Raw genomic sequence first — 27,786 nt, forward strand, 5'->3', positions numbered from 1 at the left:
GTGTAATTATGTATACATTAAATATCCTTTAGTGTTTGTCATTTCAATATTTGCTTAGAACAAGCATTTGAAAAGAAGAGAAGAGGAAAAAAGGACAAGATGTGCAAAAATAGTAAAAGGCAACAGAACGGTTAAAGCTCTAAAGAGACTTTCTAAAAAGCAAAGAGGATGTGAGTGAATACAGGTAATAATAATAATGATGTGATATAAAATGAATCATAACTTTTACTCAACAAAACAGAAGATGGGAATTTTTTTTTTAAAGCCTGAAAGTCTCAAGGGCACCACCCGCTTTTTTTTTTTTTTATCCATGTCTGTCAAATGCTATGATCAGTGGTATTTTGGATTGTAAAGATGTGAGTGAAAGTGTAAGGACAGGTCACACTAAACACTTTAAAACACTTTAATCCTGTTCAAGCTGTTTTATGAAATAATTTACTGTAGTACTGTATGCGGATCACCTTCTCAACAGCAACAATCAGACCACTTCCACTGTTAAAATATAACTTTATTAGTTTACGTATTACACAGTCAACGCAGTGTTGCAGACAGTGTTAATCATGGAAAGGAAATTCTCATGTTTCTCGCTCTCGTTCTGTAATACAAACTGTAAATAGACATGAACATTAAGTAAGAATCTGATATCACCTCTGACTTGCGCCCACCTTCCCAGGTACAATTTTCCAGAGAGAGAAACCACGACAGGGACAAAAATAGACCAGTTTTAGTGGAAGATGGGAGAACAACATCAGTCGGGGAAGTAACAAGGAAAGAGATATGTTACTGGTTAAAAAGTAAGACCACAAGGAGATAAAAGAAATGCCCAGTATCGTCTCCACCACGTCTGGATTTTCAGTAGGATTGTGAGATGACGATTCCAAGTGGAAATCCAAAAACACTTGAGTTATTCACACTTTTTTTCCTCCACGTCAGCCAATGCTCTGTATTTAACAGCCAAAGCTTTATTGCAGCACAGGCGGGCTGAACATGAATGCAGCATACGGACTAAAAACCCTTGAGACGGCAATCTGTAAACGGTCAAATGACACTTCCGAGCGTTTGTAAAGCGATTAAAGACAAGAACCACAGAAGAGACTCGGTCGATATGTAGCAGCAGCAGCAGCAGCAGCAGCAGCAGCACGTTACTCAGCTACAGCTTAGTAATGACAACACGTGAGTCACCGTGTGCTTTTCCCACGACGATCATACACTTTTAATCTTAAATATATAGCGAGAGCGAGGGCGGCGGCTAGAAGAAGAGGTCAGTTTTCAGAACACTGTGCTCTCCTTTTTTTTTCATTATTATACAGAAAATAATGCTCTAAGTAACACACGATAGTTTGGTCCCACTGTTAGGGAAGCACATAAAGAGTCAACAGTTTGTGTAGTGGCACTGTTATTTCCAACGCATCTCAATTCTCTCTGCTTTGGTTAGAATACGGTTTAGTCGTAATTCGAAAATTCTTTTGAGTTCAGTTAGTTTGTGTAGGATTTGAATTTATTATGATTATTGCTCAGAATTCACTGTGAGATAAGATCCAAGGCTTGGCCTCCAGTTTGGCTATTTTTAATCTCCAAGTATGACTAAATCTCACAGGTTTTATTTTTCCCCCTTGATGATGCACAACAAAGACACTCTCTCAATACTGTAAGTCCAAGAAAACACTGGTAAACTGGTTTGCTTTTGGGTCTGGCACAGACATCCGGTACCTTCCCTGCAGTAGACGGGAGCAGACTACAGTGTGTGGTGAGCATGGTACTGATATGGTTAGTCCTTGTTCTCACAGATCTGCGGGAACTCCTTGTAGACCTGCTGCACAATTAGCTTATCCATCTGTTTGGCCGTGGCACTCCCTTCGTCTTCTCCCGGATCTTCCTCCTCCCTGAGAATCCTCTGCAGCGCCCCCTGCAGGTCAGACAGGCGGTGCTGGTGCTCGAGGTAGTCCGTCGAGCGCATTATGGAGTGCATGAGGGAGAGGTACTCCATCCGCAGCTTCACGGGGGAGGGAGTGAGAGGAGTGAGAAGCTGTTAATCTGGTGCAGATTCTATCATTAACGCCTGAGAACACGAGGCCGTGCAGTGTGCTCGTCTCTCACCTTGTCTCCAGGTGAAAGGTCAGATATTTGCCGCACGGCGATGTCGATCATCACCATCATGTCAGTGCGATAGAAGATGTCGGCCGTCTCTCTGCTGGCGAACAGATCCTGCAGGAACTTGAGCACCGAGTGTGGTGCAGGTGGAGTGTGTTTGAACATACACACGGGGTCGTCTGCGGTCGACAGGACAAAACATTCAGAATGAGGAAGACGACGAAATGACAGAATAGAAATGACATAAGAAAAACAGGTCACTTTACCGCCTCGGTTCAGAAGCAGCAGAACTTTCTCTGACAGAATCTTCACGTTCTTCTTCTTCAACTCCTGCATGATCACGTTGTCGCTGGGAGCTGAGTGACACAGATGACGCAGAAACACAACACAGTTATTCTTAGAGTATCCACTACTGTAGGAATGATTATGGGAGGAACTCCTGGAGCAGAAGAGGAAACCCAGGCTTGGTGATGTAGGACACTAATGGTGTGTTTCCACTAGCACGACTCGACTTGACACGCTTCGCCTCGGCACGGCGCGGCACGGTTATTTTGCTTTTCCATTACTGATAGTACCTGGTACTTGATACCTGCTCAGACGAGGTTCCAAGCGAGCTGAGCCGATACTACGCATGACATTGTCACAGGAAGACGCACAAGAATCAAAGCAAACTGTAGATCGTTAGTTAAAAAGACTTAACAATCCTGAAAACATGTGTTAATCTCCAACATTGAGCAAGGAAATGTCTAAAATCTCAGTACTGAACAAATCTTTTTCAATTAACTGATTCTAATGATTCAGTTACGTCAAAAACAATTGCTTTACAAGTCACTAGTCACTAGTTTGTGTGTGTGTGTCGCGTATAAAACAAAGTCACAGCAGTTTCATGCAGTCGTCCTGTGATGACTTCACCCACGTTGAGGAGGTACTACATTGTAAATTGTGTAGAGTAAAGGCGGTACTATATAGTGGAGAAATGCCATAAGAATTGGCTTTGTCTGCTTTTAAATAATAAATAAGACTGTGTCCCACCTTCTTTAACAAAGGTGACCGACCCCATCGCTGTGTAAATACTGATAAGCCTCGGAGCTTTTCAGATTGTTCACAGCTTTGCCGTCTCTAGTGACAAAGTCAATAAAGTGACTGAATGTTCGAGTTAGCTTGAGATCACTCTTCAGGTCGTTCTCCTATCCCACAACACACAGTAAATCTAACAGTGTTTAAGAAACACCAAAAACAGTACATTTGATTCTTTAAATCTATCATTAGTTAGGCACTGTTGCATTATATACACAGTAAATGAGTCAATTTAGCTCTTTATATTTAACTCTTAGTGTAAAGTTGACACTAAATGCGTTTTAACACAAATCCAGATTGAATTTTAATCTTAATCAGAAGTGGTGTTAACATTGGCACGAGTATTTATATCATAGCTGTGTCTCATTATACAACGAGAACGTTTTCTACAGTGCAGGTCATAATGACAACGGATTATTTATTTTCGCTCGATCGCGGAACACGTTTGCGGTTTAAACCGTTTAATCTCACGCACTTCACAGCAGCGACGGCGTGCTGAAAGATAAGGTTCTTCAGACGACGTCTGAATGCTAAAAACGCTTATGATGTGTGTCTGTGGAGGGAGAGCGAGAGAGAGAGAAAGAGAGAGAGAGGAGGAGAGAGAGAGAGGTTTTAGTGTCAGGCACCATTATCCTTCAGCTGTGCGTGAAAATGTTTGCCTTCCAACTGCAACACAAATGCACGGACAACCTGAGGAGTGGCAAAGTTCCTGTTGTGGCTGTGAACCGCCCTCTCCTCCTGCAGACTCCTCCCTCCCTGACGTAAACATCCCACAAACAATCAATCAATCAATCAATAAAGCCAGAACAGCAGTTTTGGTGGAAATCAGTTCAGCGTGGCCCAATACTGTAGAAGGGACCTTGAAGATCTTAAAAGTGATGGAGTGCAGCCATCTTTCACTTTATCAGGTTTGACAGCAAAAACATCTGCTGTCAGAAAGGACTTATGGTCGAGGTGAGCTCACTTGTGTGGTGCAGGTTGAAAGCCAACAGCAGGTTCAGGAAGGTGTCGGGCAGCTGCTCTGTGGCATCGGACGGGAGACCGTCCTCCACGACGTCCAGCATGAACTGAACAAAGTCAGAGTTCAAGTGTTCTGAAAGCAGAAGACGGTCGGGATTATGTCGTTTGGTGAAAGTTACAACGCAGCAGCCTTGTATGACATCAGCAAAAACCCTCCTACCATAGTGATGATATGGCACCTGTTCACCCATAGAGAAGATCATAGTCAGCACCAACGCTGTGTAACACAGTTTCTGGTGCTCTGAGAAAAGAAAAGAAAAACATCTAAGTGAGGAATCTAAGGTCAGTGAAGAGACGGAGGAACAAGGTGCAGCGTGTTCTCACCTTGTGTTTCGGTCTGCAGGTCTCTGGCCAGCACCATGGGGAGGTTGGAGTTGAGCAGGGTGGAGATGAGGGTGGCGTCCAGGCTGCACATCGCTCCGAACACTTTGAGCAGCAGCAGCTGCAGCGTCACGCGGTTCTCCTGCACGGTCACACGGGTAATGGTATGGTAATGTTCTGAGCCAGCATGTAAACTGACACAGTGATCACAATATTTAAAGGTAGTGTTGGAGATCCTGGGGAAAAACAGGCTACATTCTGAACTCAAAAGTCCAAGCCCCTTTCTTCAAACTTCCCTCTGAAGCCACGCCTCCAGAGCACAGGGACGCACAGGAAGTCTCAAGTCTCGAGTCAAGTCTCGAGTCAAGTCCCAAGTCGTGCAGTTTGACTTTCGAGTCCTTTTAACCTCAGAGTAGTAATATATTCACACAGATCATGTATGCTTTTAAAATCTGTATTAGAGCTGAAAAGATTAATAGATGAATCGATTATTAATCAATTACTAAATTAACAACTATTTTGATAATCAATGAATCGGTTTGAAGCATTTTTTCATGATTAAAACAAGATTTCCGATTGTTTAAGCTTCTTAAATGTGAATATTTTCTTCATTTCTTTGCTCTGGATAACAAAGAAATCATTAAACATTAAACATTTTGGTTTGTGGACAAAACAAGACATTTGAGAACATCATCATTTCCAGGTTTGACGAACACGATCAACATTTTTAAGGTTTTCTGATATTCTGAACACCAAATGATTCATCGATTAATCGAGAAAATAATCCACAGATTAATCGACTATGAAAATAAGCGTTAGTTGCAGCTCTAATCTGTATTTAATTATTAAAACAAGTGCAACTGAAATTTAAATAACCAGTCATTTAACATTTAATTTAAGAATATTCTTAATTTAAAAGTACTTTACAGTGAAAGATACAGAGCACTCCTTAATAACATACTTTTTAATCTTAATCTAGGGAAAGTAGCAAGTCTTTTCAAGTCAAAGGGCTCGAGTCCAAGTGAAGTCACGAGTCACTGACGTTAAAGTCCAAGTTGAGTCTAAAGTCATGTGACTCGAGTCCACACCTCTGCGGTGAAGTTTTTTAAATAAAAACAACAACTACATTACTACAAAAACTTAGAATAACAGAAACAGATCTCCCACTCTACCTTTAACTCCACTGAAGCTAAAACTTATTACACAGAATATGCAAATAAAAACAAATACTACTTGAATGTTACTGTTGAACAGGTTCTTAGGTAAACATCATCAATTATCCCCCTCATCCTGTTGAATTATTGTTTTTCCTGAGCAGTTTCCTTTTTAGCTCATGCTGCTGCTGTTGTTGTTGTTGTTGTTGTTGTTGTTGTTGCTGTGGTTGTTGAGACTTACCATCTGATAATATGAAACCAGAGAATGCACGTTCTCGTGGTCGTCAGCCTTGCACATCCTCTTACACACTTCTGGATCAGCATCAGTCTGCGAGATAAAAAAAAAATAAAGAAAAGCTTTTAAATACCATCACTATTTTACTGTTACTTCATAATCTCTAAAACAGTTGCAAAGTCCCTGGACAGGCCCAGGGATTATGGAGCTCATTTAGAACTCATCCGGGTTTTTGGTGAGGAGGGAATGGTCCATGCACTCAATATTTGGCAGGTTAGAGTGTTTCCAGCTTCAGCCTTTAACCACCGCACTGACGGAGCAGCTGAGTCGTCTGAGCCTCTCTGATCCTATCAAACATGTCTGGGCTTCATAACCGGACATCTGGACGAGATGAGACAACGCCGCGTGTTGAATTTAATTGTTTTTGTACTTTGTTTTGTACTCTGAGTGCAGGTTCAGAGTGTAACACGGGAGATTAATATTTTTGAATGAGTGTATAATATCTTTAAATTGCTTGGGTTTTCATTGCTGAGCTTTTATACATACAAGGGTTTGGCATTAAGAAATAAAGAGATAAATCCTCTCGCAGTCGGCTAAATGTCTTGGAGTGTCCACAATCTGCACTCTCACCATTAGATGTCGCTCGTTCTTAAACACCGGACCTTGTTTTTAACGTCCACTCCAAACCATGAGTGACTTAAGTTAGTCAGGATGTGACACTTCACCAGAGAGTCAGCGAGCGGAACACGCAGCCGACTGGCAAGCGTGTCGGAAAACATGAACAGTTTCAGGTGATTGACAGAGGTTGACGAGCTTCCTGCCTCACAAGACGCACATTGAAAGTTCCCTCTAGAGCACAGGTGTCAAACTCAAGGCCCACGAGCTACATCCGGCCCCGCCATGCAATTATATTTGGCCCATGTGATAATATGTCTTCCACACTTATCAAGTTACCTTGCCAGTCAATAAATAAACAAATACATGAGGTACTGAACCCCCTCTGGCTCTGTGTGCTACTACTACTACTACTACTATCAACTACTTTGATACTCGATTAATCGTTTTGAAGCTTTTTTCATGATTAAAACAAGATTTCTGATCGTTTCAGCTTCTTAAATGTGAATCTTTTCTTTGTTTCTTTGCTCCAGGTAACAAAGAAATCCTTAAAAGTGAATCATTTTGGTTTGTAAACAAACATTTCCGGGTTTGACAAACACCGACCAACGCTTTTTTCTGACAATTTATGGACAAACGATTACTCGATTCATCGTGAAAATAATTGTTCGTTGCAGCTCTGATGTCCTTCCAATCAAAAAGTGTCCTCAGAGGAAATGATATTCAGTGCTGTACAGAAAGTGTCCCTGCACAGGTGTACACAGGTGTGTGAGAATGTGGGATATTACTGTATATACTCGTGGGGCCTGCACCCCCGTCACTCCTCATACCAGTATCTTCAGCAGCTCCTCCAGGTAGCAGGCGATGAGAGCGTGATCTTCGTGCAGTGCCCAGCCACGCTGCTGCGAGTCGTCCCTGTGACGGGCGAGGTCGCTGAAGATCACCTCCAGCCGCTGCTCATCGTGACACACCTGGCCCCGCGGCAGAGCTGCGCTCAGGTCCTACGGAGCATTAGGAAACATTAGAGAACACACACACACACACACACATGTTTCTTATAACTTGAATTACCAGTAAAGAGGAACTCTGACTATCTTTCCTCTGACGTACCAAAGGTATAACTTTACCTATCAATTAAAACATATTTCATATGCGAGCAGACTTGTTAAAGCTACAGTTTTGGTAAAAGAAAATTTGTTTTTGCTCAAGTTATGTCTGCATATGGGATCTGTCAAGCAATACTATCAGACCTGACTGAGGGAGCGTTTGTGTGTAAACACAGCTTTACTGTAAAAGAACCATTTGAAAATTATGGAATTAGGAGCATTTTAGTGCAACTTAAACACAGTGTTTTTTGCTCAGAATTGACACGAAACTTCTCTTAAATAAAAACACCCGTAATATTTTTTATATCTTGAACCATGCATTGATTTATTTGGGCATCAATTTTACAACAATACCACAAAATGGTTTACTAATGAGCTACTAAAAAAAAAGAGTCAGGGAATTACTTTCTGTGACAATTACTGACCCATTTCACTTCACTCGTGTTATTTTATCCACTGGTGAAAAAAAAATATTGATTAAAGCAGCTCCTTTCACCCTTACATTCACTTGGGTTTGTTTTAACCCTTTAGAGCTTCACATGCACCCATGGTAATTTGCCGTGGGAATAATACACAAGTCCTTATATGGACATCCTGGGGGTGTGTGTTTATAGGTCACATATTCAGGATTTAAAAAAAAAAAAAGGGTTTTTTTGTTGAATCAAAGTTGTGATTCATTTTATATCACATTTTTAGTTGTGATATATGGTAGCAGTAATTGTGCAGAAATCCCAAAATAGAGCGTTTTTCTTTTCTTTTTGTTCATAAAACAAGCCAGGTGAACTTTGAACTGTGACACATTTCCAAATGACCAAGACCTTTTTGCTCAGGTGTGTTTATGTAGTTATTTTATAGTAAATTAGTTTTTTTCCCCATCAGATTGTCTAGGTTGTGCTGAAAAAAGGATATAAGACACTCTATATTGCACATTCTTATAGTCTCTGTATATACTGTACGTTTTAACATAGTAATGGGAAAAAAGCAGCCGAAATGCTCTGTGTTTTAAGGGTTATCCATATTCCATTAAGACCAAGTTGTAGGGTTTTATATCTAAAAACATCCTGTCGACATCTCTGCCGTATCAGAGCTTTTATTTTTTCGGGGTCACAGGATGAGAAGAGGAAAAAACAGAACTGTCTGCCAAGAGAGAACCAGCAGCACCGTCAGTACTGTACGCTCGAGTGGACGCTCAAATCAAAAACAGGAAGTGAGAGAAAGCTGCGTGTCAACATGAGAAACAGCAGCTAAATGTGGATTGAGCTGTGTGACAAATCTCAGTCTGACCTTGCTCTCCACCAGAGAGACCAGAACCTGCTCCAAGGCCGCGGACGCCTGAGGTAACGCGGTCTGCAGATGCCCGACCACCACGCCGACAGCCACCCGCGACAGCTTGTAACTCAGGCCCGTGTTCTTCCGTACCAGCTCGATCAGTTCGGCCCCGATCGTCATGGGAACTGGCTCGGAGACGGTGGGGCTACCGGGGGGGCTTTCAGCAACAGACGGTGGAGCAACAGGCCAGTCACTTTCTGGCTGGCTCTCCACAGTGGGCTCTAAAGCGGGGGAGGGCTGGGGAGGCTGTGGCGCGGGGCTTTTCTTTGCAGGAACAGACTCGGAGGGCAAAGTCTCTAGATGTGGCATCGCGGGCTTCACACGGGATGGCACAGGAGGAGGGGGGGTGCTGGAAACACTTGGCAAACTGACATCGGAGGAGACCAGGGAGTGGGAGGAGCCCGACTCTAAAGAGGTGGTGCTGATTGAAAGGGAGGGGGCCGGGGACGGAGAAAGAGAGGACACTCTGGAGGGGACTTCTGGCTCTGCTGAGAGAGAGAGAGAGAGAGAGAGAGAGAGAGAGAAGGAGCTCCAGTTACAGAGAGAGAGGAGAGAGCGAGAACAGGAATGACTCGACTAAGAATAGAGTATGTTTATGTAGTAAAAGAGCTGAAGCAGGTAGCATCGGCTAAATGCAGTAATGCAATGTCTGACGCTGCAGTGTGGTTTGAGAGGAATTAAAACACCGTGTTCCTGCTGATGTTCCCTGACCTGCAGGCTGTCTGTTCCTCTGTTTCTCTGGGGGAGGAGGGGTGATCGGGGCCGCGCGCCGAGGCTGGGGAGGCACCTGCAGGAGGAGATGACAAGGGAAACAAGCAAACTGTCACAGGCGTACAAAACATCCAAGGGCATTAGAAGCTCCAAGTCCACTCATTTCTGAATTTGCACAACAATGAAATCAACAACAACATGGATTAGTCCATTATTTTTTTTACTGCAACAGGTTAAAACTTATCATTTGATGATTAGATCAGTGGATTATTTGAAAACATTGGAAAACAACCATCACTTTTCTGGAATTTGAATAATGAATGCATTATGAACCAAAGCCACGATCTAAAAAGATCTAATTAGAAAGGAAAAAGGGATAAAAACCAGATCCTCGAGTGGATTCAAACAGTGGACGCTGCAGCTCGTGGTTCGACATCTTAGCTGCTGAGCCTGGTGTCATTCATGAAACTAATTGAGACACATGTTTTGTTTACTTTGGATCAGATTTAATGAACGATGAAGTGAAACTAGCAGCCTTCACTATATACTGCACACACGACACAAACACACACACTTACCTGGTAAAAGCCTTGTTGCTCTCCTTGCATATTGTCCATGCTCCCTGATAACGGCACACCTCCCTGACGTCCAATGTCTCGGTTAAGGCCATTGGGCGGAGGCGGAGTTTGACTGAGAGAGATTTCACTGCTGGAAGTCGGGAGTCCTTGTTTCTGACTGGAGGAGGAACTCCGACGTGCCAGCGTCTCCTTTCTGTGATGGATCAGTTTCCTGTGACAGAGGAGAATCACGTCTCACATGCAGAACATACATACACTTTATTACATATTATTATTATTATTATTCTGAACTCACTGCAGAACATCTCGCTGCTCCAGATTGTATTTGCCTCCGTTTTTTAAGGCCACATTGTGGATGGCTTCGATCGCTCTGTCGATGGACTGCAAAACCTCGTCCTGCTCTGGAACCTAACATGAAAACATGAATGAAATATTCATTAACATGCATAATTATTCAACTTTAAACAAAACAGAGCATGGACATGGCTGGGGGACATGTGTGACTTCAGGCAGACAAAACTGGGGCTGTTATATAACCCAAAAAACGGGTCTTTTACACCCAGTGTTGCACATGCTCACTGAGGCCTCGCACTCTTTAAACCTCCAGAGCCAAAGCCATTAACAACAGGGGAGAGAGAGAGAGAGACAGAGAGAGACAGAGAGAGACAGAGAGAGAGAATTCCTGTTCTGCCGGAGTCTGAGCCTATGATTTTACTAAATACATGCTCTGACTGGTTCAGGGTGAGAAATGAGTTTCCTCACTATAGAGCAGACATGGGTGCAGTGCTGAAGTCTTGTCTCTGTCATACCGGACTCGGGATGTTTAATAAAGGCCATCCAGGACCACGCCTGGACTTCTTTCTATGAATCATCACTTTGACTGAATGGAAAAGTTGGAAATGTTTTGTTGTCTGTTAGAGACAAATAACCATTCACTCTCACTCTCACACATGTTTTTGGACTGTGGGGGGAAACCCAGAGAAAACGCATGTACACACAGGGAGAACATGCACACTCCATGCATCCCTTGCGCAGATTGTGAACCTGTGTCTTTTTGTTGCAAGGCAACGTCACTAACCACTACGCCGCCGTGTGCACTCCTATTATCTGAGTAAATAAAAGTTTACTGATCATATGTCATAATCCTGATAATTGGTACATTGTCCAGCTTACACTAATTGACTGTGCACCTGGTCCTGGTCTTTACTGTGTGTCTTGGTCTTGTCTTGGTTACACTAAACCTGGTTCTTGGTCTTACTTTGGTCTCAATTAACTCCTGTTTTGTTCTGTTTAACTATTTAACCTGTTTAACTAAGTGTTTTGGTCTTGGTCTCAGGCCCAAAACGTTTTGTTTTGGTCTTGTCTTGGTCACAGTAAACCTTGTTCTTGGTCTCTGTGAACTCTGGTCTTGGTCTCAGGCCCATAATGTTTTGTTTTGGTCATGTCTTGGTCACAGCACGCTGGTCTTAGTCTTGTCTTGGTCTCACACCCTTTGAGTCTTGGTCTTGTATTGGTCTCTGTGAACTCTGGTCTTGGTCTCAGGCCCAAAACGTTTTGGCTTTGGTCTCAGCACACTCAGGTCTTAGTCTTGTCTTGGTCTCACGCCCTTTAAGTCTTGATCTAGATGGGTGTGACTAAATAATAGAGAAATACTTGATAATAAAAGGTCTCCTGTGGTGGTGTGTGGTGGTGTTGGTCTGCATCTCCCTGTCTTCCTCTCCTGACTCGTGTCCTCTGCATCTCCTCAGTGTCGCAGTCAGCTGCTGCAGTGCACACGGCCATCGCTCTTTATAAATGCAACTCCTCCAATAATTTATGTGTCTCTCAGCAAACCTGCAACAATCATCACTCAGCTTCAACCGTGACACACACACACACACACACACACTTTGACTGCATGTGTATGTCTCCTTCCCATCAGCCCTTGTTGGCACTAACTCGATTCCTCCTCGGTTCATGATGCAACAGCAGCGGTTCAGAAAGGCGGTGTTTACCTGAATTTTTTCGATGTACGAGGCGGGGATGTAGCCGGTTTCCCCCGAGCTGCAGCGGGACCCCAGCCACCAGTGTTTGTTGCTCCTCTCCAGGATTAGGAAGCTTTCCCCGGCCGCGAAGTGCAGCGAGTTGGGCTCCGCGGATCGGAAGGCGTACAGAGACCGGTACATACTTAAAAAAAAAAAAATGAAAACTCAAACACGTGAATAACACGCAGGAGGCGGTGTGTGGAAATAAAGAGTGTCCGAGTGGATGATCCGCTCTGTCCGAGGGGTTTTAAAGAGAATATGGACCAGGCATGACCACTGCGGACCGCTGCTGTCTATTTACAATGTAGCTCGGTCATCTGACCTGTGACTGTTGCCGGGGAACACCACATGAGGGCGCTGTCACACACTGAACACGCCCCCTCAGACATTTTAATCTAAGGCAGAGTGAAGAGCAGCAGTCTGCAAAGATCACGTACTGTATAATAAACAATACTGTTACTACTACTATTATTACTAATACTACAAATAATAATAATGATAATGTTTTAATTATTTGTTATATCATATCATATTATATTATATTATATTATATTATATTATATTATATTATATTAGAATCAAACTAATCAAAATAAAATTTCTTTCCAGTTAAAATGAAAACATTTTGCCGATCCATAGTCTTTATTTTATTTATTTCTTTATTTACTTATCAATGAATGCATCGGGCGACAAAATAATAAAGTAATAATAATAAAAATAATAAAAAACGAAGTGATCGATTTTTCATTGTACTACGCCGGAAATGAGCGCCTGGTGTTACACAGAAGTGCGTCCCCCGGTGTGTGTCGCCTGGTTCTCTCCGTCAACATGTCCGCCTCGGTGTGTAACAGAATCCTTCAGAGAACAACACAGAGTTTTCTCTTCTCCTCCAGAGCAGCACCGGCCTTTTCAAGGTACGTTATTCATTTTTATTATGTTCAAGAAAATTCAATTCTAATTCAAAGTATTACGTCAGATAATTCCCTTAATAATTTGACTTCCCTGTCCTTCATGTTAATGTTTGTGTTATGAAACCGTGTGGCTGTCATAAATATGTTTACTTAAATGTACATTTATACATTGATAAGTTTAAAGATCATTTGTGTTGCACTCATGATAATAACCACTAGTCTGGTGTGGTCTTAATGTTGAAAGAGTTTGTTCACCTGTGAGCTGAATTAAGCCAAGCATCGTTTTCATGAATTAACATTTCACTGTAATCAATGAATTTCCAGGTCATTTTGTTTTTAAATCAGTCAGAGTGTTGTTCTTTAGAAAAGAGTATTGCTCTCATTAAGTCAACAACTGTAACACAAAACTGCATGATGCCAACACATAAAACAAAATTGTGCGTGTGTTCATACTGTTTTCTACATTTAACCTGAAATTGACTGTCAGGGTGCATCAGTGATTGACTGTGCTGGCACCCACAGATGTGTCACAGACAATATTTTGACGGGTTTGTCAAATAAACTTAAAACATTTTCATTCTCTTGCTTATGATTTATACCAGCAGTGCAGTTCTGAAGTGTGATGGGGTTTTCTATTAAAAAGTGTGTCACCTGTTACAGAAATGGCAAATAAAATGAACAAGGGCAGCAAATCAATCTGACAATTATTCTCTCTTAATGAAGTAATCGTTGGGTCCATGAATATGTTGATCAGTGTTTCTCAGACCTGGAAATGATGATGTTGGGCATTGTTTTGCCCACAAACCAAACATTTTTAATAATGATAATAATTATGGTTTGTGATCTTTAAAAAGTAGTAAAAGAGTTTGATAATAACAGTTTTTTTTTGGTATTTTCCTTCATTGTAAGAAATTAAACATTAGTAGCAAGTCAGCATCTCTAGCTCCATCTTGTGGAGTCCTTTATTACAGTCTGGTCAGCTGGTGAACCAATGCAGTGCATCACAGGAACTGATGAGTGTGCTCAAGTTTTTTTTGTAATCGTCAGTGATGAAGAAAAGTTTGCAGTATATTAGAAGAGCAGATATATCCGTCCAATGGTTGCCTCTTTTCTGCAATAACAGCTTGACTGCCTTTGGCTATCAACAACAAATCAGTAGGTTGGCACCAGATTTCTGGCTTTTAAGCTGCACCATATGGCCACAGTTCTGCAGGGCCGTCTGCTTTCCATCGTCTACTAACATCTTCACTTGATTAATATCAATCATTTTCATGATTGATTGGTCTATAAAGGCAAACCTCAAAAGTGACATCTTCAAATGATTTTTTTGTTTGTCACAGTAAACCAGCATTTCAAATGTACACATTTGCTTAATCTCTGATTTAATACAATACAAATAGCTCCTTTAAGGCCTAAAAGTGCACTGATGTAGAGAGGATTGCATAAACACATGGACCTGCCAGTTGGTTTATTGTGCATCCTCCTTTATCCTCACAAAGAGAGACATATAAAAGAGCTAGGACGCATTAGTTATTAGTCTGCTTTTAATACAAAGTAGCCGGATGTCTTTGTAGGACAGCAAGAAGACACAGTTGTCCCCCCCCTCAGGGTGACCCATCCAAAGCCAGCCCATCAATCTCCACACCTGCTGCATCTTCAAATGTCACAAACTAAAGATTATTGTCATAGAGGATCAAAGAAACAAGAACATATTCACATTTAAGAGGCTGAAAATGAGTTTTTTATTAAAGATAAAACACTCAAACTGATTTATCAATTATCAATGTCGTAGGTAGTTTACGTAGTAGTAAAAGTAAATGATAATAAAAATTGACCTCTGCACTTCACATGATCTTGGTGTTGACTGAGTACGTCTGTCATTACAGCCCATTTTTGTCCCGAGCTCATCGATTGGGACCCAGTGATGATGAGATGTACCAGCGGACCTCGATGTCCATCATGCAGAAGGAGCCGGGCGGTGGCATCATGATCCACAGCTACAGTGCGAGAGGATTCAACATTGATGGCAATAAGGTGCTCGGACCCTGTGCCGTGCTGCCTCCTGCAATCCTGCAGTGGAACGTGAGAGAAATGTCCAAACTATCTTCATTAATTAACCATAGTTGTTGTTGTTTTTTGCATTCTGTGTTTTTTTTATGTTGGTTAATCTTCCTTTCTGCAGGTTGGCAGTCATGAAGACATCACAGAGGAAAGTGTCTCATTGTTCCACATGCTTGAACCAAGAATAGGTACGAAACAGATAATCGTACAGACGTGAGGTGAGAATGTATCATTTAAAAACATTGTCTGTCTTGACTTATTTTCCCTGTTGTTTGTGTAGAGATTCTTGTGCTGGGCACAGGTGAACGGTCTGAAAGAATTAAGCCCTCAGTCCTCGCGCTGCTCAAACGTAAACGCATCGCTGTTGAGGTTCAAGACACAGTAAGTAGATCAGTGTAGTTCATCCTGATTGTTTCACAAGCAAAACCTTTCACACAACCCTAACCCACACCTTTGTTTTTTAATATATCACTGTTGTTGTGTTGTCAGCCAAACGCTTGTGCAACCTTCAACTTCCTGATCAGTGAGAGGCGAGTGGTAGCCGCCGGTCTCATCCCTCCACCTGTCAGCACAGCACTGGAAACAACACAGCAATAACTCCCGTCATGTTCTGCAAGATGCTGTAGATACAAAGAGAGGTTTCTTCTGTCTGTACAAAGATCCCAAAGGAGCAAAAACAAAGTTATTTTAAAGATTCAACTGTTGTCATTTGGTATATGGATTGTACACGTGGGTGTGCCTGTGTGAATCCTCCCGTGAATGCACACTGAAACAGTTCGCTGTTATATTCTTGTGAGGAACAATACTGAAATACCATGTATTAAAAATATAAAATAAATTATTTACATGTAAACAATGACTCGCAGTTCATGCAATTAATTTGTAGCTTAAATAAAATATTAAACAAGACCATAATGTGACTGCACCTTTACAGTATGTGACATTTATGAGGGTTTATTGGCAGAAACTGAATATACTTCCCAAAATTAAGTGTATAAATGCTTTATAATACTTTGGTTCCACAGCCTTAGAGTAAACCTGATCTATAAACCAACAATGAAGGGCATCAGTGAAGGCCACCGTGGTTCCCTGACGCACATGAGAGCAGTTGGGGTGAGTGCAGTATATGTAAATATGCGTCAGTCCTCTCTGCCTGAGGTGTTGGTGGTGACTGCTCTGCATTTGAATAAGCCTCTTACGTGTGTGTGTGTGTGTGTGTGTGTGTCCTGCCACCGTCATACTGCCCGCATGCTGCAAATGACATAATTCAGTGGCTTTGTCCTTCTCTCTCACATAAGCTCCTTAATGAGAGAATCCACAAATCCTCTAACATCTCTGTGGTTCATCTCTAATCATCTGCCCTGGCGTCACATGCCCAGTATTGGTCTGAACATTTAAATCCCTGTATTTGTATATGCAGTAACCTTCCTGATTATGCTGATTGAGGCTCAAATGATTAAAAAAATAAGTTTCCAGGCAATCGAATGCCTTACCATACCATATTATGTGTGAGATAAATCAGGCTCAGATTTTGTACTACAGTTTTCTCCCACTGTCCAAAAACATGCTGAATTGGTTAAATGGACATAAATTGCCCTAAGGTATGAATGTGTGAGTGAATGGTTGTGGTCCAGGGTGTACCTCGCCTTTAGCCCTATGTCAGCTGGGATTTACTCTGGCTTTAGTGGCCAATCCTAGCATGTGAAGGAGGATAAAGTAGACAATAAATGAATGAGTGACTGAATGAATGAATGAACTCCACTCAGACCAACTGTAGGGAACACACAGAACAATGTGCACAGGGCTTCACTCTGCTGTTGTAAATAAAAGTGTGTCATACAGACGTTCTTAACTTAATAAATGAGAAAAAAAAACATTTCCAAACTTTAATGTCAACACATTTTTTGGTTTTGTAGAATGTGACAAATAAAAACACACCAAACAAATTAAAAATGATGAACTTCGTTATCAGTCGTCATCAGAGGTGTATGACTGGTGCCTCTTTGATCCTCTGAGGAGTTCATCCCCTGTGATTCGCCGGTACAAGTCCATGATGTCTTCACATTCAGTCTCAAAGTGGCTTGTAGCGTCGTATGAGCAAGACACAAACACCTGGTGAAGTGAGGAGATCTGTTACCAACACTCGACCCACCACACTCCAGCCCATCCCAAGCTTTTTGTTTATTTTTTGTTGTCTAACAAAGAAATCCTCACATTACCTGACTCCTTTTTCCATCGTTCTTGGGAACTAGCAGGTTGCTGACTGAAACAAATCTGGTTTCAAAGTGGCAACAGAGAAGAAGATTGATTTAATACAGTTTTTTTGTAACATGTCATTCAACCATAGAAAATAAATAATCAGTAAGACTGCGACTAACTTTTGCATGATAGGCTCCAGGAGATCCAGCCCAGGCTGCACCTCTTTCTCTGGGTCGCTGGTCTCTGCAGTCGTGCTCACTGTTGCGATGTACATCCCATCTGAGGCTACGTTATGAGCGTAGGACACTACAGATATGTAAATGTCTGCAGTGGAAAACAGGAATAGTTCATGCATCAGTTGGTGTGGTCATTGCAAAGATTAAAGTCTTCCAAAACAAAAAAAAAAGCATATTTTCCAACACAATAACCTGATTTCCTGTTGAGTTGAGTTTGAGGGATGATAATTTGACAGGAGTGGGCCTCGTGGGTATTTTTGACTGGGTGATTTAATAAACAGATGACCCTGATGACTCGGCCCACTTTCCTAACGTGATGGGGAACATAGCTGGGATCACAGATGAGCTGTTTACACCTGTACAGCTGTTAAAGAAGAAGAGAACAGAAACACAATATCACTGAGCGCACAATTGTCCCTCTGGACGTCTCATCCAGAGCCTCCACTGCTTTCTTCTTGCATTTGCTTTACCTTCCCCTCTGACTTCACCGCTGTCACTTTGCCGTTGTCCATCACAATCTCGTCCACTGCTCTGTTCAGCAGGAAAGTTCCTCCGTATTCTGCACTCAGTCTGAAACACATACAGACGCAGGAGAAATTGGATTTCTTGTCTATGATCATGAAAACCTGACCTGTGACAGAGACAACTGTGTTTAAGAACATGCCGGTGAAGGTTCTCAGTCATCCAGGTCATAATCTTCTTCAGTAGTTCGCTGTGGGCGACTGGACTTGCTTCAGATGTCGACGGACAGCTGAGTCCTGTCCTGTGAAGTCCAACACCCACACAATAGTAGACTCTGCCTCTTTTGAAATTCCTGCTTTTGAGTTTTTTGTTTATTTAAGATAAATAATTGTTCATTTTTAAATTAAATTAAATTAAATTAAATTAAATTAAATTAAATTAAATTAAATTAAATTAAATTAAATTAAAAAGGAAGCAGTAGTAAGGAGAGAGAAGCCATTTTGTGTCATGTTTCTTTTCTCAAGTTTTTTTTTTCTTGTTTTCTTTTTGCAGGTAAGATTAGTTTTGAAAAGAGAACTTTTAGTTAGTTTTATTTGCCATTAATCCTCTCTAAATAAAAACTAATAAAACTGCTACACTTGTTAAAACAGACCCCTAGTTTCCCTAGACCAAGGACGCAACACAGGTGACCCCCTAATGCCCCCGGTAGGGGTGAACAATCTGCATTGTTCAACTTAACGACTCTGTAGACCGGTATCAGCCTCAAAGGTTAAATACCTGGTTCTTCCCACTAGTTAGTCAGAACTGAAGAAGCTTCTTGGATACGAGGTGAAACGTATTCAACTCAGTCGCCCACAGCGACCTACTGAAGACAACGTGTTTAAGAATGTTTACGTAGTTCCTTTGTTCTGTAAAGAATCCAAACAGATCTGTGATGAGTATAACCTGGCAAACCCCTGTGGTAGTTCTCCCAGTCCATACACAGGATAGAGATATGGGCTGGTTTTGTGTTGGGACAAAGAGTCTGAGTACAGTGTGATCCGTCTGATTGTGTCCACACACGGCTGGTCCAGGTAACTGTACAGGAACAACAGGTGTTTTTTTGTTTTTTTAACTTCATTAATTCATCAGCAGCTGGTTTATGAACGTTCCTGTCACTGACCTGTCGCTGCCGTGGAGGGCTATGGCATGACCTATGACCTCCATGACGTCTAATCCCAGGTCAAAGCGGCAGAACAGGTCCCGCGTGGTGGTTTTGGTCGGTTCCACGTCGTGGTAGGTCCGAGGGTGCCTCTCATCAAAGTTGTGGGAGAAGAGCATCAGCTTCCTGAACCGTCTCTTGTCAAACATGCCCATCAGGTCTGAAACATTGTAGGGTTTTAGACAATATTTAAAGATTTTTATTGTTGTTATAGAGATAGAGAGGCTTCATCAGCATTTTTGTTTCAAAGTTACACCGTTTTATTGTAAATTTAAAAATGATATAAAGAACAGCAAAACAACAATCACCTGAAGTATTGGTGTCTTCCTCAGTGGCAGGGACTTTGTGCACTTTCCCTGCTTTGTATACATAGCTGCCTTCAATGACTTTGAAGTCCAAATAGCAAGTAACCTCAGTGTGCATCAAGATTTTCACCAGCTGACCTAATGCAAACAGTTACGTTACACAAAGAGGACGCATTGCACAGGGCACACTTCACATGAATGATAATGAAATCTCACCATTAGCAAGAAAGAATTTGGGGACGAGGTCAACGTGCCACTCTTTGCCAAGGCCCATAGACTGACAAGGACCCGCAACCTTAAACTTCTTGTACAGCTGTAGATGTAGAAACACAGTGGATCAGCCATGTGGTACAGTTTCTGAAGCATGTGTTATATTGTGATCACACCTCTTCAAGGGGAGAAATGGATGCACTCTCTCCTCCATAGTAGGGATTTTTGTCAATGTGAAGAACCTTTTTCCCACTTAGAGACATTAAACCAGAGAGGACGCATTCCTAGGACATATGCACAGAGGTAGTGAGTTAATGCTTAAAATCACAGTCATATAAAGTGCAAGGCATCTACATATCAATGTTATTTAGTTGGTAAAAATCCCTTAAATCTACAGCCTGCAGGAGGATAAGCAGTGAAACAGTTTCTGCAGTCACTTCCAAAGATATTTAGGGCAGAAACTGAAAAGCTGCTCAATCAGCAAACAGTATTATTAAGCACGAGTGTAAATGTGTCAATTACCATTCAAGATTTACTCATCGCACTAAATATTAGACAGTTCTTGATGTGAGTCTAACAGTTTCTTTTAAATGAATACAAACATGTTTCTTACCTTAAGTCCAGTTCCAAGCACAATAATGTCATATTCCTGCATCATAACACAACACTTGTGTCTCACTACTTTTCCTAAGTAGTGTAAAGTGTGTGTCTGTGTGCACAGATATGATATTGATAATCGCTTTGGGTTCTTATTTGCAGTAATCCTCTTAAGACTGGCATATCCAGAGAGAGAGAGAGAGAGACTATAAGAAGAGATGTTTTCCAATCACTGTAAATTGATGTAATGTATTTTGAAGCTCAGTTGTAAAATAACCACATGTGAAAGTACTCTGTGTAAAGTTAATTATTTAAAGTTTTCCTTTAAATTAAAAACAGTGTTAAATTAAAATTTACTTGAGAAAAGAAAAAAGAAAGAAGAAAATATGTTTTTAATCCTTTATTTGTACAGGTTATCCCATTGAGACATTGAGAGACCTGTAAAGGACAACAGTACAACACAGGGAAAAAACGCAACGATAAAGGACCATAATAGTATGTATGGATAATGAATAATATTGCAATATAAACTTAAATATAATGATAATATATATAGAATGTACAATTGGGACATGAGACGATGTGTATTTTAAACAATCTTGACCTGGAAAGTAATTACTGAACATAATTAGTTACTTCCGGACAAATTCATTGCAATATAAAAGTGCAATATTTGAGATAAAAGTCCAAATTATCATACACTTGGGAAAAAAATCACCAAAAAACACAACATAAAAGGACAATCAGCTCTTACTGACGAAAAAAACACTCCATTACCCATAATAACCTCGGTTTTCAAATGGTACGCTTGTTATTCTCACCAGAGCATTTGAGCGACGCCTGTGTGACGTTCAATACAACTCGCAATGTTTGGAGCCGACACCGCCTGTCCGTTCGAATGTGGGATACGCCGTGTGAATAAATAAACCATACTTCAAGCTAAATAACCGCTAGGGTGTCACTTTCTCGTCGCTGGCTTCAGTTCATGGTCTCTAACTTCACAGTTTTGACAGCGGAGCTGAAAACACCAGAGACATGTCTTCAGAACAATCAGTGAGTGTTTCATTTTAACCCCCTTTAGTTTTTCTGAAGGACAAACGCCTCCCGGAGCTTTTTGAATGATGCACGTTCCCGGTTAGCATCGTAACTTCCTACTGTGTTGTTTCTTACAGTTGTGAGCATTTCTACAGGCACAATAACTATAAACGCCGTTTTGTTGAGTCACTTACACTGAATGTGGCGCGATACAGTGTGTTGTTATACATTATATACGTTTAAATGTGGAAAAATAGGTGAGAAGGTAAGATTAGCGAGGACAGAAGAGGTGTGTCAGCGGTTCACGCCTCATTCAAAGTCTGTCAAAAGTCACATAGGTGCCAGAGGGTTGCCAGGTCTGTGGGACAAAAACAAGTCAGTGGCCCAGTGGCAACAGAACAACAACAATACCAGAAGTGCATTTAAAGTCCAAAAGCATCACCAACATTGCCGAATGTTTTATAATAATGAGCACATAAATCATTCATGTTTTAGCATGTCAGCATTAAAAGAAGCAGATAAAGTTATTTAACTAATTTATTTAACCTAAAGTGGCTTTATATTCAGACACAATGCACAATGTGTGTGTTTTGTCCCTTTTTCCTCATCCACCTGGTATTTTAGATATGTCCTGTTCACAGTAAAACAATAATAATCCCTGAACTAGAATTATTTACAATTTATAATGTTTACATGCTCTGGGATCCCTCACTGTCTTTGGTCCTTGTCCGTATGGAAAACAGGTTTAACTCAAAAATAACCTGGTACACATGATACTATCACTTACCCAAATGACTCTGTATGAAATTCTCTCAACAGATTTCAGAGTTTTGCTATTTAAAATCCGTTGTGAGTAAAATAATGTAATGTATTTGTGATGTGTGTAATTATTAAATGCATCACCACACACACTGACCAAGGATTAAGGATTTATTTGTTCTGTTAGTGGCGTCAAATCTGAATGCCCTATTCTTAATAGTAAATAACAGATCCTTAGTTAATTGTTCAAGTTATTCATTTTTCATTGTTCATTACTGTGTTGTTTGCTGACATTTATCCTCACTTGTTTTTGTGTCACATTTATCTCAGTTTTCAGGTAACGAGCCAAACCAACACAAACGTGTGACTGTTAAATCTAATCCTGGATTCCTTGAGAGATTAAGTGATACAGCAGGAGGAACGGTTCTTGGTGTTGGACTCTTTTTCGTTTCAATTTATGTTCTCTTCACCAACGAGGTGAGAACTACGCTGAGCCTTAACTTGGCAATTTAATGGTTCACGTTCATGTCACACCAACAGTTCTCTTTTTTTTGACCGTTTGTCTCCTCAGGGACGAGCGCTGCAAACAGCATATTCTCTGGATGAAGGTCTTTCTCAGGTTGTGCCATTGGGGCCTTACATTAGCCTTGAGCCGCAGAACAACAACCGTTTAGTTCACCTGTCTGCTCAGCTGCACACTGCACAGGTAAGTTGCTGTCAAAAGAATTGTTGAGATATCCATAGGAAGGAGATCGGAGTCAGCTCAGTGTCCAAACAAGGGTTTAATCTTATACAAGAGGAGCATTCACAAAGCTACACACAGGCCAGTTACAAAGTGAAGACTCCCTGTCTTGGAGGAAACACATGGTATTTATCTGTCTCAATGGGTCTGCTATCACCCTGCCATAAGGTGCAGACCCCCGCCTCTGTGGGTCTGTTATCACCTTGCCCTAAGTCGCTGACCCATCGTCTCTATTCACAAGTCACATCAAACAGTTCCTAAAACAATACAAATGGTCACTGGTCACAGGTCACATCAAACGGTTGCATTGAACATTTGTCTTCAAGTATTACATGAGGTACATAATTCCCATAACAGTTGCGCTTGACTTTGGGCACAGTTTTAATTCTCTGTGAAGTCAAATTACACGAAAATTATTTTAAAATGTGAATAACCTGGATTGAATTACATATTTTTTTAAATTATTTGTCAACATTTGAACCTTGTGCAGTTTGATATCCTGGTTTTGCAGGGCACTTTAGACCACACAGTACCAAAACAACAATGTTGAGTGAATAAATTAGGACAAGATAGAAAAAAATGTGTTCTGACATTAACCAATAGTTTACTTCTTGGTTTATCTGGAAGTCATATTGGACCCTAGTTGGATCATTGGGGTTTATAGTGTGAATCCCAATAATCTGCCAATATATCAATTATATTCTCTTAATAAGATATTAAAATCTTTTAATTATTCATATCAGTCATGCTAGATTCTCTATTTTTCCATCCATGTAAAAACTGATCCTGAACTTTGACCAGGTTAGTGTGTGATCTGGTTATCATTGTCAGATATTTAGACAATTATTTTTTTGATCATGTTTGCTTTATTTTGTTGTTGTTGTTAAAGTTAAAAGTGACTCAGTCATTGAATAGTCATCTGCTTGTGTTTGTTTAGCCCCTGTATGATCCCAACTACAGAGTGGTGGTGCAGGCTGTGAAGCTGAAGAGGCAGGTGGAGATGTATCAGTGGGTGGAGTACCAGGAGAGCAAGTGAGTGCTTTGTCTCTACTGTGTATGTCAACACCCAGGGTGGGGACATGTGGAAAAATGTTGGCTGGAGTACAAAATACTTTTCTATGCAGTTCAGACTTTGGTATTTACAGCCTTGTTGAAGGACCACCTAGTCATCCGACGTCTAAAGCAGGGATACTAATAAACATATACTTAACATAGTAATAGTACATTTATTCCCATTATAATAGTAGTTGCTGTTGTAACAGTAACCAGAAAATACTGGGGAAAAACAGGATGTTTCAACACCAACACGTTTTAATGACATACTGTATTATATACGACGTTTGTGTAACTGAAGAGGGCAAGATGGAGGCAGACGATCCGCTGTGGCGACCTCTAAAGGGAGACGTTGCTCTAAACACATGAACGCAGGTTAAAGTGGAAAACCACCTTCTTCATGCAGCTTGCATTTAAACTGCAGGGAGATGCCAATGCAGTAACGGCACCTTGCTTAAATGTGGTACTAGAGCAGCCAAGTGGGATCTGCTTGATGTCCTGTTAGTATTATCACAACACCAGGTCTAAACATGGCCGTAGACTGAAGTGATTATTACCTCCTTGATTTCAGGGACTACCAAGAGAACGGTGAAACCAAAACTGAGACCACATACACCTACAGTGAGTGTTTTATTTTTTTTATCTTCAGTGTAACCTCTTATTACCTGTGACCTTTGATGTGAAGGACTGTGATTCCTTGTTTTCAGACACTGAGTGGAAATTGGAGTTGGTCAACAGCCGTAACTTTGATAAGGAAATTGGTCACCAGAACCCAAGGTAAACCTGGTAGTTATGATTAGATTATTCTGTGGCATCTAAATCATTTTCTTAACAATAATTAACTTAAATTGACCTGTATTACAGTGCCATGGCAGTTGAGAGTGTGACGGTCGTGGCTCCTGAAGTCCAAGTGGGACCGTTCATTCTGTCTAAAGGTACAGTATGAGCAGTATTTGAATAATCTGATGTAAACACAGCTGCGGTTTGTCAAACTGTTGAGATTCACGACTGTTTCATCCTCAGGCCTCGTGGAGCAGATCAATAACTTCCAGACTCTGAGTTTGAAGGAATTTTCTACCTTAGTCTTGGACCATTTTCTCACCGTTGACGATGATTATTTCTATCACACCCAAAACCCTCGGAGGCCGGAGGTGAACTTTTTGCCTCATCCATTAACTGCCGGCGTCTTCTGTGTTATGTGTACTGACACACTCACTGAGTCTGTGTTACTTGTTTGCTCTTTTTCATTTACAAAGGTCGGGGATGTGCGTGTGAGATTCTCCTATGCTGGACTGAGCGGTGAGGAGTCTCGACTTGGCCCGGCTCAGACTGTGAGTGATACAGATTTGTCTCAGTCAGTGGATATTTTAGTGAAAGCATTTCCATGGATGTGTCCTAAAAAGCTCCCAATATTTGTGTCTGAAACCATTTTCTTATGAAGAAATCCTCTTTATCACCAATAATTCAAGTTGACGGTGATTAAAAAAACAAACAATGCAAGGTTTAGTAGGAGTCTAATAAACGGTAAACAGTAATAGGCAGTGTTATAAAGTGACATTTAAAGTGCAGTGTAACAACGGTGATGATTGATCAAAGTGGCAGTGTGCAGTGGAGACAATTACGCGCTGTAAATTGCTTAGTGCTGGAAATTGCTCATTGACTAACACTGAATGAACCTGTTTTTCAGGTCAGTATTGTTGCCATGCAGAGAGGAGAACAACTGATGCCTTATAAGACAAAGTCCGGAGACACTCTGGAGATCCTGTACCTGGAGGAACTCTCTCCAGAGGTCACTCTTCACTTTGTTTATTCTCTGTGGTGAAATAATGAAATAACTTCTCAGATTCAGTCTCATTTTCCCCCTCAAGTCCTTTGCTGTGGTACTTGATGCTGCTGTGTTTTGGTACGTAGGATGTTTTTGCACGAGAACACCAGCACAACAGTATGAAGACATGGGGGCTCCGAGCTGCAGGATGGGCTCTCATGTTCCTCAGTATTCAGCTGACCATGCGCATCATCTACACACTGGGTAAAAAAAAACAAAATGCCATGCCATGGCATCCATGCATTTTCATTCTTCTCATCATCTCCCACTATGTGTTGAATGTGTGTTTTGTCCCCGCAGTGGACTGGGTTCCTATTCTCAGGGAGCTGGTGTCCGTGGGGCTGAAGATCTTCGCCTTGTGCATCTCCTGCTCCCTTTCGCTCCTCACCATCGCATCAGGTTGGCTGTTTTATCGACCGCTAGTGGCGGCGGCTCTGGGAGCAATAGCTCTGGTTCCGGTGCTTCTCGTCCGCTCAGGTCTTCCGGTCAAGAAGAACGAATGACTATTGAAGTGATGTTCACACTCATCATCCATCAAATGTGTGTCACAGTGTTACAGCAGCAGCAAAAATTGTACAGGGTTTTGTTTCCCGGGTTCTTGGCACTTCTCATCTCAACCAGAGTTCTGACGTTGTCCAGTCGGACAACGGGAAGTAGTGAGTAACATAAAATGTTCTCAGTGTGATTGTTTTTTCTGTAAATAAAACCAAAGATATGTTGCTTTCCCCCCAAAAAACGGACTGTCAGTTTAATAGGTACACTTAAATCAATCAAACAAATGTAGGTCTTATCAAAGAGGAATAAGCCCAATTGAAAACAAGCTACTCAGTTGTGGTATTTAATGTCCACCTGGTGTTCTTCAGTGTGGGGATCCAGAAGATCTTTGGAGGGTTGAAAAGCCTTAAATATTTCATGGCTGTTGTTGAATCATATCTATTAATCAGCCATCAAATCCTTCATCAAACATCTTCATTACCTTCATTAAGGTTAGTGTTAAAAATACATTTCATGGAGGTAGAATTGGTTTCAGAGCTGTTGGTGGTCCATGTGGGGATTGTTCTGCAGTTGATAAACCAATGACTTAAGTTCAATGTTGTGAATTATTTTCATTTGGAAAATGTATGAACGTCACTGTATCAAACCAAACAGACCGATCTGAGTCTGTCAAAGTGGGGATTTGTTGATCTTTATGTTGCTCTATATATTTTTATACAGTGGATGTTAAATAAAGTGCTCCAAGTCTGAGATGATAAACCAATGACTTAAGTTCAATGTTGTGAACTTAAGTCCTCATCAAAAACTGTTTACCAGCTATCTCCACACTCATCACAGAAATCATCAACTCCTCTCTCAGCTCTGGCTCAATCCCCCTTTTACTCAAACTGGCTGCTGTCACCCCAATCCTCAAAAAACCTGGACTCAACCCCGACATAATGTCAAACTTTGGGCCCATTTCCAATCTCCCCTTTCTGTCTAAGATACTGGAACGCATCGTCGCCAAACAACTCAAAACCCACCTCTGCTCAAATGATCTGTTCAAACCATTCCAATCCGGCTTCCGTTCACAACCCAGCACTGAAACAGCCCTCCTCTCCGCAGACTCTGGTCAACTCAGCATCTTCCTGGACCTCACTGTTGGTCAACAGCCATAACTTTGATAAGGAAATTGGTCACCAGAACCCAAGGTCCATGTGGGGATTGTTCTGCAGTTGAAAAACCAATGACTTAACTTCAATGTTGGATTGTGAATTATTTTCATTTGGAAAATGTTTGAACACCACTGTATCAAACCAAACGGACCGATCTGAGTCTGTCAAAGTGGGGATTTGTTGATCTTTATGTTGCTCTATATATGTTTATACAGTGGATGTTAAATAAAGTGCTTCTTCCTGTGCAGTATGGAAGAGTGTCTGGCAGGAGTGAGAGACA

The 27,786-nt window shown here is 41.3% G+C and overlaps 4 protein-coding genes across 5 annotated transcripts; 2 read left to right on the plus strand and 2 right to left on the minus strand.

The window, feature by feature from the left end:
* Positions 1–487: 487 nt before the first annotated feature.
* On the minus strand, positions 488–12,594 carry LOC131460423 (NCK-interacting protein with SH3 domain-like). 2 transcript variants are annotated; one of them, XM_058630936.1, is made up of 13 exons: positions 12,232–12,594; positions 10,533–10,645; positions 10,238–10,448; positions 9,660–9,735; positions 8,904–9,433; positions 7,344–7,514; positions 5,905–5,991; positions 4,513–4,651; positions 4,349–4,429; positions 4,133–4,261; positions 2,358–2,447; positions 2,098–2,270; positions 488–1,993 (listed from the first exon to the last, which is right to left on the minus strand). In XM_058630936.1, exons 1-13 carry the CDS (start codon positions 12,400–12,402, stop codon positions 1,769–1,771), a joined length of 2,196 nt encoding a protein of 731 aa, XP_058486919.1. In that variant the 5' UTR covers positions 12,403–12,594; the 3' UTR covers positions 488–1,768. The 2 variants fall into 2 exon arrangements, with proteins under 2 accessions (XP_058486919.1, XP_058486918.1); XM_058630935.1 differs by having other exon boundaries at positions 8,904–9,436.
* Positions 12,595–13,061: 467 nt separating this feature from the next.
* Positions 13,062–16,092, plus strand: ndufaf3 (NADH:ubiquinone oxidoreductase complex assembly factor). The gene is made up of 5 exons (XM_058630978.1): positions 13,062–13,175; positions 15,059–15,254; positions 15,355–15,421; positions 15,514–15,614; positions 15,723–16,092. Exons 1-5 carry the CDS (start codon positions 13,090–13,092, stop codon positions 15,828–15,830), a joined length of 558 nt encoding a protein of 185 aa, XP_058486961.1. The 5' UTR covers positions 13,062–13,089; the 3' UTR covers positions 15,831–16,092.
* Positions 16,093–17,105: 1,013 nt separating this feature from the next.
* On the minus strand, positions 17,106–20,527 carry zgc:112334 (uncharacterized protein LOC619199 homolog). The gene is made up of 11 exons (XM_058630952.1): positions 20,460–20,527; positions 20,023–20,130; positions 19,853–19,949; positions 19,640–19,774; positions 19,293–19,491; positions 19,076–19,207; positions 18,139–18,238; positions 17,861–18,032; positions 17,612–17,756; positions 17,453–17,507; positions 17,106–17,345 (listed from the first exon to the last, which is right to left on the minus strand). The coding sequence occupies exons 1-11, from the start codon at positions 20,502–20,504 to the stop codon at positions 17,202–17,204; spliced, it is 1,332 nt and encodes a 443-aa protein (XP_058486935.1). The 5' UTR covers positions 20,505–20,527; the 3' UTR covers positions 17,106–17,201.
* An 810-nt stretch (positions 20,528–21,337) lies between these two features.
* LOC131460433 (transmembrane protein 43) lies at positions 21,338–27,756 on the plus strand. The gene is made up of 12 exons (XM_058630953.1): positions 21,338–21,496; positions 22,568–22,714; positions 22,809–22,943; positions 23,917–24,011; positions 24,604–24,653; positions 24,740–24,809; positions 24,897–24,967; positions 25,056–25,183; positions 25,289–25,363; positions 25,720–25,821; positions 25,944–26,061; positions 26,158–27,756. Exons 1-12 carry the CDS (start codon positions 21,479–21,481, stop codon positions 26,358–26,360), a joined length of 1,212 nt encoding a protein of 403 aa, XP_058486936.1. The 5' UTR covers positions 21,338–21,478; the 3' UTR covers positions 26,361–27,756.
* Positions 27,757–27,786: the final 30 nt, after the last annotated feature.

This window comes from Solea solea, chromosome 6 (genome assembly GCF_958295425.1).
Source record: "Solea solea chromosome 6, fSolSol10.1, whole genome shotgun sequence".
Classification (NCBI taxonomy): Eukaryota; Metazoa; Chordata; class Actinopteri; order Pleuronectiformes; family Soleidae; genus Solea; species Solea solea.

Coding starts and splice junctions, on each gene's coding strand:
- LOC131460423 (XM_058630935.1), bottom strand. CDS start 12,402: ATGTACCGGTCTCTGTACGCCTTCCGATCCGCGGAGCCCAACTCGCTG. Junction 4,652..5,904: donor TGGTTTCATATTATCAGATG/GTAAGTCTCAAC, acceptor GTGACCGTGCAG/GAGAACCGCGTGACGCTGCA. Junction 1,994..2,097: donor ACCTTTCACCTGGAGACAAG/GTGAGAGACGAG, acceptor TCCCCCGTGAAG/CTGCGGATGGAGTACCTCTC.
- ndufaf3 (XM_058630978.1), top strand. CDS start 13,090: ATGTCCGCCTCGGTGTGTAACAGAATCCTTCAGAGAACAACACAGAGT. Junction 13,176..15,058: donor GCAGCACCGGCCTTTTCAAG/GTACGTTATTCA, acceptor CTGTCATTACAG/CCCATTTTTGTCCCGAGCTC. Junction 15,422..15,513: donor CATGCTTGAACCAAGAATAG/GTACGAAACAGA, acceptor TTGTTTGTGTAG/AGATTCTTGTGCTGGGCACA.
- zgc:112334 (XM_058630952.1), bottom strand. CDS start 20,504: ATGATGCAGGAATATGACATTATTGTGCTTGGAACTGGACTTAAG. Junction 19,492..19,639: donor GGAAGACACCAATACTTCAG/GTGATTGTTGTT, acceptor ACAATGTTTCAG/ACCTGATGGGCATGTTTGAC. Junction 17,346..17,452: donor ACGATGGAAAAAGGAGTCAG/GTAATGTGAGGA, acceptor TCACTTCACCAG/GTGTTTGTGTCTTGCTCATA.
- LOC131460433 (XM_058630953.1), top strand. Junction 22,944..23,916: donor CTCAGCTGCACACTGCACAG/GTAAGTTGCTGT, acceptor GTGTTTGTTTAG/CCCCTGTATGATCCCAACTA. Junction 25,184..25,288: donor AAAACCCTCGGAGGCCGGAG/GTGAACTTTTTG, acceptor TCATTTACAAAG/GTCGGGGATGTGCGTGTGAG.